The sequence below is a fragment of the Hibiscus syriacus genome, unplaced genomic scaffold (genome assembly GCF_006381635.1).
Source record: "Hibiscus syriacus cultivar Baekdansim isolate YM2019G1 unplaced genomic scaffold, ASM638163v2 tig00110206_pilon, whole genome shotgun sequence".
NCBI lineage: Eukaryota > Viridiplantae > Streptophyta > Magnoliopsida > Malvales > Malvaceae > Hibiscus > Hibiscus syriacus.
The window spans coordinates 860,912-873,658 of record NW_024062627.1 but is presented as its reverse complement, the minus strand read 5'-3'; the positions used below and the strand labels follow the sequence as shown (position 1 = coordinate 873,658).

Here is a 12,747-nt window from a genome sequence, read left to right as displayed (position 1 = left end):
TACCGTGAGTTTGATGTCGTGGCATGTTAGTAAAAAAGTTTAATTTTTATTTTAATTCTTGAACTTTAGATAAATTACTAATCATGGATCTTTTTGTAAATCCAAAATAGTTTAGAAATAAAATATTTATTTACCTCTTTTTTCCATATGTTTTCTTCCCTAAGCATATCTTCTCCGCCACTTCCCCCGCTTCTTGTTCACTTCCATATTTGTTTACATATATATTGGGGTTTATTTTCAGGATTTATAAAATAAAAAGACGAGTCTAGGTCTTTGGGTAACCCGACCACCGCTGTGGTGGTCGGAAAAGAGTGAAACAACGTCGATCTATGGCGGGTGTATGGTGTTTTTGGGTAGAAAAGTCTCGGTTGAGACATAAATGAAGTTGAACAAACGTTAATCATTCTTCTTCAGCCACTTTTCCATCTAAGAAAATTATAGCTTGCTTTAGAGAGAGAAAGAGACAGCTTTTTTTTTTGCCTAATCCTGTGTTGGGTTATTGTTAAAGGGTCAATTTTGTGTCTACAAATGTCTATCTGCAAAACCAGAAAGCTTGCACTTTTTTTTTCCAACTCAAAACTGTTGTTGATGCACTACTTCAACTATCTTCATCAAAAGAATGAGAAGAGAAGATTTGGAGTTCAAGAAATTGGCCTTCTCATAGCTCAGTCATCCCTTTTCAGGTTTGAGACCATATGGATACATTAAAGACAATTCATATACCGAAACAATTCTCCTAAACACTAAATCGATTCCCTCAAATACTCAACACTTAAGCAAAATAGAGACATTATTGTTTTCTTCTTTTTATCAAGAGATAATTGTTATTGTTTTCTCCTTGGTAGATAGAGAGAAGTTGTAATTCTTTTTTTCTCATATTGAAATTCTTCTACTGTTGCCCGTGATTTTTACCCTATATTATTTTCCACGTAAAATTTGTGTCTCTTTTATCTTTATTTTTATTTTCTCAAATTATTAATTGTGATTTTACTCTATTCGTTAACCGTATTCCGCAACAAAAACTATTACCAGCAAACTGAACAAGAAACAACCGAAATACAAATTGCAGAAGATGTGACGACAAAAGCAAGCCCCAAAAACTTACCATCAAGCTTTAAACAACACCCATCTTCGCATCCCATGACCCATCCATCATCAGCTGCGAGGACAATTAATCCATTATCTCTTCAATTAATATAACTAAAACGAATCCTTCCAATTTTACTTCTTAGCCTGTCAACTTCCAAAAACAGTGTCCACCGTTCCCATGGGCAAAGAAGTGGAGCGTCCATCCAATTCAATACCAAATTAGAGTCGGCTTCCACCATTAACTCCCTTAAACCCAACCCTCTTGCCTCAACGAACACTTCCAAGGAAATTTTAATGGCTGAAAATTATCGTAAATTCCACCCCATAACAATCCACAGAACTTGAGAACATTGCGCAGCACCCTTCTGCCTATATTTTTTTATTTGTAAATTATCTTAGTATAACTACTTGAGTTTGAATTAAATATTATTATCCATCATATATTTGAATACAAAAAATCTAAATTTAAAAGTTTAAATCATATGTCAAATATATTATGCAAAGTTAAGATATTCACTCAAATTTGAAAAATAATACATTAATCATTAAAAAATTATTATTCGAGTTATATTTTATTACTTGACTCGAATTTAAAAAAAATTCGACTCGAGTTGAAAATTTTAATTTTTCGAGTCGAGTTTTGCTCATATTTACTAAATATAATTAAGAAACAACATAAATTATTCATATTAATACATAAATCTAATCATATTTCAAACAATTTTTTTTTTACAAATATTTCAAATAATTAGGATCAATTTAAATTCATTTTACAATATATGATGTTGTCCCGCGCCATCTTTTCTTAAAAGATGTACCTTAGAATAGTCAACCAAATTAACAAACAACCCACTAACTTCCCCTTAAAAAAAACGGTTTTGGCAAGTGAGTTGCGTATCTACCGATAACATTGCCAAAGCTTTAGAGGATAAACTTATATAAGGAAAGTACGAGTGACATTTTTAAATAATTTGACTTCATAAATCGCTTTTAATGATTTTGAAAATATTATTTTTTCTAAACAGATTTTAACAGTTAGATATGTAAGATATATTTGCATCGTCAATAACTAAAAAAATTTATAAGCATATATTTAGATACTATTTTGTATTGAGTTACTTAATTAATTTTAAAAATGTTACACATTATTATATTAATTATAAGGATTAAATTAAAATTTTGAAACTTTAGAGGACTAAAATGTGATTTGACAAATTTTAGTAGATAGGGACCCTACCCTTCGTCTAAATTCTCCCCTGCCAATAGGGTTGAGCAACGAAATCGAGAAAACCGAAAAACCGACACGAATCGAGTAAAACGGTTCGGTTCGGTTTGGCTTTAAACAGTTTGGTTTTCGGTTCGATTTAAAGGCTTCATTTTTTTGATTCGGTTCGGTTCGGGTTTTCCATATGAAACCCATTTGTTCCATATTGAACCGAATAGGCAATTTTTGTAAAAAAAAATTATAGTTTCAAGTGATTTTTTCATTGAAAAACCGATAAACCGAACCGAAAAAACCGGTTTCCATTTTTTCGGTTTTTTAACTATTCGATTTCGGTTTAAATATTAAAAAACCGTTTATTTCGATTCGGTTCAATTTTTGATAAAAAATCGAACCTAACCGAACCGAATACACCCTTATCTGCCAACCCACTAAAATGATGATGATAATAATAATAAAATCTTTGAATCCAAAAAACCGTTAGCGCCCAACTATTTTGATTGGCGTACAGGAAAAACCAGGGTAGAGAACAGATTAATTGCTTACACACAAATATTTAGTACATTTCCTTTAAATTAAAAGAAACCTTAAAGATATTTATCCACAAATATAATCGTTGTTTTTGATAAATGATTATTATATTCGTCCATAAAATAAGCATATATGAGTCTCATGAAGGATATATACGTAGGTTTGTTGAAGTTCACTCGCTTTCTCTTTCGTTTTCCTTGAAAAAAATCAATGAAACACGCTCAATTTGCACATATTGTTATTATTATATATTTGATTTGGTCAGAGTTGAACCAAGTGTTTTCACATGGCAAGCCATCGACGATGACATTTTATAAGCTCTTTGCTGACTAATGTGATCTTTTGTCTGCAAATTATGGATGACAAGCAGCTGGTTCTCGTTTGCTGCCTTCTCCTTGTCGGCATTCGTCTAACGGTTGCACAAACCTGCTTGGACACCGGTAACTTCACCACTAACAGTGGATTTGGTCGAAACCGTGATAACATCCTCACTTTGCTTCCTACTAATGTCTCCCGAAATGGCGGTTTCTTCAACGCTTCCATTGGCCAAGGACCGGACAGAGTTTATGCTCAAGCACTTTGCAGAGGGGACTTAGATGAAGAAGATTGTTTCACCTATGTCAATTTCACTGCTCATCAGTTGATATCAAGCTGTAAGAATCAGAAGGCTGCATTCTCGTGGGATGGCAATATTCCGTGTTTAGTTCGATATTCGAACGAGCCTTTCTTCGGGGTATTGGCGTTGGAACCTATACAGGAAGCAATTAACTCCGATGACATTAGTGATGCCGCATCGAATTTAACACTGTTTTACCAGATGTGGGGGGAATTAATAGAGGCAGTCGCAACAAAAGCTTCCATGGGGTCGTCGAGGCTTAAGTATGCAACTGGTGTGGCTGAGGAAATTCAAGCACTAATGCAGTGCCCTCCAGATTTGTCCCAGAGTGATTGCTTAACTTGCTTAAGGACATTGGTTCGTCGGTACACGGTGTGTTGCCGTTATTATCAAGGAGGTTACGTCGAAACACCGAGTTGTCGTATGCGGTGGGATCTGTATACGTTCTTTATACCTACTGCCGACACCGTCCGGATATCGCTTTCGCCTCCACCTAGTGATTCACCTGCAGATTCAACTAATAAAACATCAGAAACGATAAAAGGTTAAGTCTTAAGGGCATGGCCTTTAGGTGTAATCACTTTCATATTGCATTATAATGTTTCTGAACAATTTTCTTGCTTGTGCAGACAATAAGAAAGGTATTTCATCCGGAACTGTCGCGATAATCATCGTGCCGATCTTGATTTTCGTAGCAATAGTTGCCTTCATTTGCATCCTTCTAAGAAAAAGGAAGAAGGCAAAGCAAGAGATGAATAGTAAGTCATTTTCATAGTGCTAACTGAATTTTCTTTTCACAGTATTAATTCAAATATGGATTGATATTTAACGTTACTGTTAAACTGCAGACACCAAAGATGGCTTGGAATCATTGGAATCACTGCAATTTCAATTGAAATCTGTAACAAAGGCTACAAACAATTTCTCCCAGGACAACATGCTTGGCCAAGGTGGATTTGGTGCTGTTTATAAGGTACATCTCTATATATATTATAACACATTTTCAAAGAAAATGTTTGGTCATGACAGGTTGAAACATGGCATATTATCTGTTTTGGTGTTCATATTCTGTTAAAATTATTACAGGGTAGGCTCGATGACGGACAAGAGATAGCTGTAAAGAGATTATTTCATGAATCCGGACATGGAGACGAGGAATTCAAGAATGAAGTTATGGTAATGGCAAGGCTTCAACATAGGAACTTGGTTAGGCTTAAAGGGTTTTGCTTGGAAAGAAAAGAAAAGCTTCTTATATTCGAGTTTGTGCCTAACTCAAGCCTCGACCAGTTTCTATTTGGTAATATTTTCTGCAATTTCATTTCAGTACTTGCACATTAATCAATGCATCTCAATTTGTAATCTTTGTTCATATTATGTCATGAACTCGTAGACCCGATCGAACGTCAAAGATTGGATTGGGACACAAGATACAAAATCATAACAGAAATAGCTCGAGGCCTACTTTACCTTCACGAAGATTCTCGGTACCGAATAGTTCATCGTGATCTGAAGGCTGCGAACATTCTATTAGACAAAGAAATGGCTCCGAAAATCTCAGATTTCGGAATGGCGAGGTTGTTCGGAGCTGACCAAACTAGAGATGATACAAGAAGAGTTGCAGGGACATTGTAAGTTCATTGTTAGAATCCCAGAAAAGAATTTGACATTCCTTTTGAAATTGGTTAACCTGTTTATTGCATACAGTGGATACATGGCTCCAGAATACATAAAACATGGGAAGTTCTCGGTTAAATCCGATGTTTACAGTTTTGGTGTATTGATTTTGGAAATCATTAGTGGCGACAAAATCAGTCATTTCCGTAACAATGGGGTCGATCTTCTTACCTATGTAAGTTAAAAAATTAGCATTTAATTCCTTACCGCTACACACATATGTTGTTGCTGATCATTCCTCAATTTGCAGGCCTGGAGAAATTGGAGGGAAGGGACGAGTTTAAACCTAGTGGATGAGTTTTCGAGGGGTACTGGATCGAGAAACGAAATGACGAGAAGCATTCATATCGGCTTGCTGTGTGTTCAAGAAAATGATGCAAATAGACCATCCATGCACTCGGTTGTTCTTATGCTTAGCGATGCTTCTGTGTCGATGCCGGTGCCGTCAACCCCTGCTTTTATAATCCCTGCCAGTACGGTGCAGCCGGAGGCATCATCGTCATCGTCATTGTTGGATCATAATTCAGATCGATTCACTAAGAATGAGGTTACTATTTCTACGTTAGATCCCAGATGACACATAAACATGGAGGACAATGGGTACATCATTTTGTCTTTGTTCTTATTTTTTTTCCTCAGAATTTTAAATACAAAGTACAAATAAAATCAAATATTTATGACAAACTGGATGTAGCATCAAATAGAATTTCCGTCCTACGTCACAATAAGGCTCTGTTCTTCCTGATAAACTATTTTACAATAGGTTCCCAAAACACGTCCCTACGCCGAGCAGGCACGCCACCTGATAAACTATATTATGATAGTCCTTTTTTCACTTTTCAAGGACGATCCATCATTTTCAGAAGTCTAATTCCAATCTCACTGGTCAGAACAAAAATTCTGTCCTTTTTATCGCTTCTACAATGCGTCACCTTAATATAAGGCTAAAATAAAGCGTTATCGGATAAAAAAATACCTAAAACATTATTATTCTATAGTGCAGAGATGTTAACAATTCGGTTAAAATCGAATTACTCAATCGAACCAAAATTTTTTTGGTCAATTGGTTAGTTAATTTTGGATTCAGTCAGTTAACTCTAATGATTTTTTTTAAACTTCAGTTATTGGTTAATTCGGTTCGAAATCTATTAATTAACCGAAATTATTAAATATTTAATATATTATATATATTATTTATATATTATTTAGTTTTAGGAGTGTTTAAACTTCGGTTTTAACCAAATTAACAGGAAATATTAAATATTTAATATATAATCTATATTATTTATAAATTTTGGTTAATTCGGTTAACCGAAGAAATTAACATAATTTAGTTTGATTCGGTTAAAATATTTTTTAAAAAAATTCGGTTTGTTTAATGAGTTAAAGAGAAAAAAGTTCGATTAATTATGTTAATGGTTATTCGGTTAGGTCGGTGATCGAATTAACCAAATGAACACCCCTAACTATGTGTGTCACTCCAATAAAACAGTGACGTGTAGATTAGATAATTTCATAAGTAAACTACAATATTGATCATTTTCATTTAAGTTTTGTGCATTTTTTATCATTGAATTCAAAAAACGTAATATTTGGTCACTTTTCATTTTTATTTTATTAAGGTGTGATTACTGAAAGTTAATTGTTGTTATACTTTAAACGGATTACGACGATATAAAATTAAAAAGAGTAAACTACATAAATACTCATTAGTATTTGAAAAAAAATTCGTTTCCCATACTGAAATTTCAGAAATAACAAATTGATGAAAACTATTTTACATTTTATATATGAGAATGATCTGAACCGATATGAACCCACCGACCACCGGCACAAAAGGAAGCAATCAAAGCATTGCCGACTGTTGCCATCAAAGAATGGGCTAAAATACTTTGACAATTAGCAAGGAATTTTGTTATGTCGTGACAATCTTTCATTCTTACGGCTAATATTATGAGATTGTTGTGTGTCTAAATTTTGCCTAAACTTGATTTTTAAATATTGACTAAGTTTAAAGTTATAGTCAAATCAAAATTTAATATAGACGATAAATTTTGTATGATTTTTTTTTTTAATTTCAAAGTTTAAACTTCGAATCATATCTAAAATATATAATTTTTTTATCATTTAAATTAACAAGATATTAATGAATATCGATAATTTTAGAAATTTCGTCGTAAAAGGGTTGGATATGTGTAAGAAGAAAAAAAGTTGAAGAGTTGGATGTTTGTACACAAAGTATAGAAAAGGATTAAGATTTGGTGGATATGACTTGTATACCTTGATCTTGAAGTTGGGGTTTTAATCATAAAGTGATGGAGAGAAGATAACAAAGTGGGAGGGGACACTTTGATTGGTGCAATTAAGTCAATAGGCACAAAAGGCCAAGTGGAAAAGGTCAGCAAAGGTGAGACCTATTACTTGTGCCTTCCCCCCTCTACATTTCATTTCCACAAGAAAGAATATTATCCCAAAACTAAAACTACATTGTTAGGCAAACGTCACACCCAAAAATCACAATGGGTACACATTAAAAATAGAACTGAAGAGAGAGATGTCGTGTAAGCATAAGTTCCACAATGGGTGCATCATCTTACTTTCTTTCCTTTAATTTTGATGACAATATTTATAGACTAAGAAGATAAAGAGTGAAGAAGTCGGTGTTTTTTCAGTATATTAAACTGGTTTTGGCTCACACTCTGGCACAGACGAAACCTTGAAAAGCAAAATGGCAAGGCTGCCAATGCAAAAATGAATGGAACAGTGCATGCAAAAAGGCAAAGGTGTGAGCAAGAGTGAAATTTATGAGGCATCTCTCTCAGAATCCAAACTCCATAATAGGAAAAAAATTCTTATTCGAGAAGCAAAAAAAGCCATTGAATTTGGTAGTTCTTCGCTTTGAAGATAACGAAGAAAATATTATCGACGATTTCGTTCAGCACAAAGCCCTCTAATGGCTTTCGGCTTCATAGGTTCCAGTGTATTTTGTCACACGAATTAGCTGAGGTTTGGGCTGGGGTCTTAGGCTAATCTTGAACCGGTAACAAGGTTAGGTTCTTCTGGTGTTTCATTTTGTCGCACAGTACGTGAAGGGGTTCCTTGAAAGGTTGATTTTTTCTTCAGGCTCCATGTCTATCTGTTAGTTGCTTTCCTTGGGATTTAGGTTCTGGCGTGAGAGTAGATGAGGATTTGTGAGCAGGTTATTGAAACGGATGGATGTTGATTTGCTGGTTTGCCATACCTTGGTGGATTGATGAGGATTGGTGTCTATCTGTGATTCATTCCACAACTCTTTACTTCATCAAGTTGTTTCAAAACCAACACCATTAACAAGGAAGAACCAGCCATAATTACAAAGCAAGGACCGTGGTTAGTATTGCTTCATGTATTTTATTGACAAACTCCAGTTTCCGTTCGCCCTGGCAAAGAAAGAGATATCCCATGTATTCATATTACTCAAACTGATGGCCAACAAAAAAACGGACAATACAGGATCATTACCTCTTATGAGAATGTGACCAGTAAACTTGCAACTTTCATACTTCATCTGCTGGAAGACATGACTTCTTCAATTTTCCTAATTACGACACTAAGACTGCCGCCACTTTCCATAGCTTTGAAAGCAGCTCCATGAGCACGTCTATGCCATTTAAGCAGATTGTAAGACTGTAGCACTGACCATCTTGCTTGATTTGACATCTTCTCAAAAGTAACGCAAAACTCGGTCATTATTATATCTAGAGAACAATATCATAAAAAATTGAACACTACCAGTGCCAAAATAGTACCTGTGCTAAAGAGGGAGGGGGTTCCAGAAGTACACAGATGCTTCTAAACAAGTTCTCATCATTCTCCCCACCCTCGGCTTCACCATATACTAGAGCTTCAGCTGCAATGCCAGCAAAAAGTACCACGCAGTATCTGCCCAATAAATCATACCACATTATAATTATTTCAGGTTTAGGCCTTTATTGAACACTTAATCATTTAAAAAAAAAAAGAAAACATATTATTGCATAGATGCTGATCCCGATGATGACCTGCCATAAGCAAGTGACTGCACACAGAATTAAAGGTCATGTGGTAATCAGAACCAACCTTGTGGTGAAACAATAAAGTGGAGGGCTAATTTGATTTTATAGAACAAGGTAAAGCTTTTCCAAAGATCAAGATAGAACAACATGGTTAAAGTTTCACCACATGTGCTGGAAGAAAAGAAACCTTTTAGAATGCAGTTTGAACAGATTATTCCGTATGAAATATTTTCAATTGAATTTAGGAAATACATGCATTACAAATCAGATTACTGTATAAATTATGCTAAATTGTTTCATATATGATTAACGGGAACCAACTTGTCCTACCAACCTGTCAAAGGTGGAACCACTCAATAGTCCTCCTGCCATTTCATTATTCATTTTTTCATCCCAAAACTGAGTTCCAGCCTGTAAAGATGAGCAGAATTCGAGATCATTTAAGTAACACTGTCATATATTGGTCCAAACTAATCAAATTCCTCAAAACATCATCTCAAAGACAGACAAGAGGGACTACAATAGCAATACATTATCAGGAGCCATTGCCTCGTGAAAGGGTAAATAAAATGTTATGCTTTACAGAAAACATCATGTTTAATTCAGGAAGGCTACTAGCCTCCAGCTGCATTTCATGTAAAAATCATCCGGCGACAAGACCATGACCAACTCACAACTCAGGCATCCTCGACCACCCTAGCAATAGGGTTTTTAGTTTTATTTTTTCAGGTGTGATAAATAATACATAATTCAAGGTAACATAAAAGACAAGTTGAAATGAGAGGATTTTGAGATATTAAAACTAAGAAATTCAAACTTGATTTAGAATCCCAACAAAAATGATCAACATATTCTCTGTATAACATATAAATGTAAAGCAACTTGTTCCTTTGACACATGCCTCTTGATCTGACCGGTATTGTCAAGGTTTGAGCCTAAGCGTGCCTGTGCCTTAGCATTATTCAACAAAAGTGCCTCGGACCCTTGAGGCCAGGCCCATTTGATCAGTCACACACCTGGTGCACCTAGGCACACTTTTAGTAAGACGGTAGGCATAAAATGCCCACCTGAATGAATGTCGAATGCTTTTTTTCTTGCATCAGACTACCAGGCAGAGGCCTAGTGCGAAAGAAATTGGCATACTGCCACCTCATGGTTACCACCCTTCAACAAGCATTAACCACAAGGAAATCGTGCATATTGACTAATAAAAAAGTTTCATGTTTTGTATATAAACTAGACTCCACTTTAGAGTTTATTATATATCTTAACCTATATATATTACCAAAAATCACACACATACATATTGCACTCTTGACAACATTGTATTTGACACAGAAAAATAAATGAAAAAACACCGAATCGTTTGCTCAGATACAAAAAAAAAGGATATCCCTAATACTAATATTAACTCATGCAACACTGCAGCCCTTATTTTAATATTCATCTTGATAAACAGTCTCAAGGTTAGTGAAATTGATCACATCACATTAAAGAAGACAGCACCCGATAGCATAGAGAAGAAAAGGTCCACGGAAACAACAAATGATAACTTAAATACCTGCCCTTGAATGCCCATTTGCATTGCAACTATTGGGTCTAAAATCACTCCACGAATAGGACAACCCATAAGATAAGCTGTGAATAAACTAACAGAATCAATTATGCTTCTAGCAACAGAAAACAAATACAAAGAACAGTATTGTAGAAATAGATGAAATCACGGCAGGTGCTAAATATAAGAAAAAGGACATCTAGTGATGAAATAGGCATAAAGACTTCAAATGTAAAGGCTGACATTCAATGTTTTGTTTTGTATGCACAAGTTGCTTTGACATGAAAAGGAAACAATTGATCACATACCTACTAATAGATGCCCTGCTTCATGAACTAGAATCCGACGCCTATATGGAGGCCAATAACTCGAGATTTGAGCTAAACAGGTACCACCAAGGAGGGTAGAGTCTGTGAAGGCTAGCCCCAGTATAATTGCAAGTTGAGGCCTGATATCAATTCCTTGTTGGAGTAGATAGGACACCCCACCAAGTAAACCAGCCAATACAACACTTGAGCTTCCAGAAAGACCCCACTTCTTTGGAGAAAGTTTAGAAGCTGTATATGAGGTGGAAAAGTTCATCACCTCAAGTCAAAATTACTTGACATCAGATAGAACATATTAGACCACCTCAGGAAATTAATATAGATATATACCTTCTAGGCCAGTAGAAGACTTCAACATAGCAGGTGTAACATCCCTAGTCCCCTCCACAACTGCAGAATGTGGGAAATTATTTATGGGCCATCTTAGTTATTTAGAAATATAATTTAAGTTAATAACAAATAAATATGTTGGGGGTGGGGAATCTCCTCATGAGAGCATCGCTACTCATAGTCACTCAAGAAAATAGTTGGAATAAAATTGCTCCGATATTATCGGTAAGGACATTTCATTAGAGTATTATTGCAAAGAATGATGATAACTGGTGTATTCTTTCCAAAAACTAAGAAACATATGACATTATTACGAACACATCAAAATCTCAGACAAAAATAACATCATTAAGATTGCATGTTTGATTGTTTATCATGCAAATAAGTGCTAGCTGGAAAGGCCAACAGACTTGCAGTAAGAAAATAAGATAAGCCAAAAAGTTGTAAAATACTAGTGCAGCTGATCAGTAGTAGCAATTAATGACAGTTATAAAGTATATCAGTATTTAGAATCCAGGTATAAAGCAGGCTCTTTAGAAACAACGAACCAAGCAAATGAATTGAAAACCAAACCAACAAATATAAGATGGTAAAACTTGCTTTTCACTGTTAATAAACATTGAAACCATCTAATTTGTTTAATTTATTGTTCATTCATACACAATGGACCATATATCAATAAGAGAACATGTAACACTAAATTATCAAATGTATAAAATCGTTTTCTTTTAATCATATTATCAAATGGATTGAACAAAATTTAGAAATCAAGAAATCAATTCAGCTTCCAGAAGTTACTAAAAATCAAACATAATACTAATAATTTAGCATGAATATAGAAAGTAATTTATTTACCGATGCTACTGAATCTTCCAAAATTGGGTAAAAGACCTTTGACCTTAAGGAACTCATAAGCAGTGCCAACAAGTCTCATGTCGTCAGCATTGAGGCACGTGTCCAAGACCTCCCAATCCCTCACCGACCCACCGAGAAAATCCAAATCGCCGAGTCGTGACCGAGTGGATAAGGGGCGATTTTCCTCAACAGGGTTGTCGTTGTTGTCTTTTTCAATGGATATGAGGAACCTTAGAGCAGTAGCTAAGTCCTTCTTCTTCACTGCTTCCTCGTATTCTTGCCATTCCCTCAGAGCTCTTGGTGGGTGGTAATGGATGCTTTTGTGTGGCGGATGCGGTGTTTGGAAGGAAAGAAAGGAAATTGGATGAGAGTGTGAGAGAGGAAATGGGTGGTAAGCGAGGAAGTGTGGCAAAGTTTGGCGAAATGATAGAGAAGCAGCAGCGGAGAGAGCCATAAGAGTTTAACAATAAAAAAATGGTTTTTGTGTTAAGAACTCAAGAATTTGTTGATCAACA

The 12,747-nt window shown here is 35.2% G+C and overlaps 2 protein-coding genes across 2 annotated transcripts; one reads left to right on the top strand and one right to left on the bottom strand.

Annotated features, from left to right (window-relative positions):
- The first annotated feature begins 3,197 nt into the window (after positions 1 to 3,197).
- LOC120219405 (putative receptor-like protein kinase At4g00960) lies at positions 3,198 to 5,768 on the top strand. Its single transcript, XM_039216222.1, has 7 exons — positions 3,198 to 4,002; positions 4,088 to 4,216; positions 4,307 to 4,431; positions 4,545 to 4,755; positions 4,849 to 5,086; positions 5,163 to 5,307; positions 5,383 to 5,768. The coding sequence occupies exons 1-7, from the start codon at positions 3,198 to 3,200 to the stop codon at positions 5,707 to 5,709; spliced, it is 1,980 nt and encodes a 659-aa protein (XP_039072153.1). The 3' UTR covers positions 5,710 to 5,768.
- Positions 5,769 to 8,243: 2,475 nt separating this feature from the next.
- On the bottom strand, positions 8,244 to 12,747 carry LOC120219407. Its single transcript, XM_039216223.1, has 8 exons — positions 12,233 to 12,747; positions 11,378 to 11,437; positions 11,030 to 11,278; positions 10,728 to 10,804; positions 9,501 to 9,577; positions 8,921 to 9,053; positions 8,634 to 8,831; positions 8,244 to 8,551 (listed from the first exon to the last, which is right to left on the bottom strand). Exons 1-7 carry the CDS (start codon positions 12,684 to 12,686, stop codon positions 8,676 to 8,678), a joined length of 1,206 nt encoding a protein of 401 aa, XP_039072154.1. The 5' UTR covers positions 12,687 to 12,747; the 3' UTR covers positions 8,244 to 8,551; positions 8,634 to 8,675.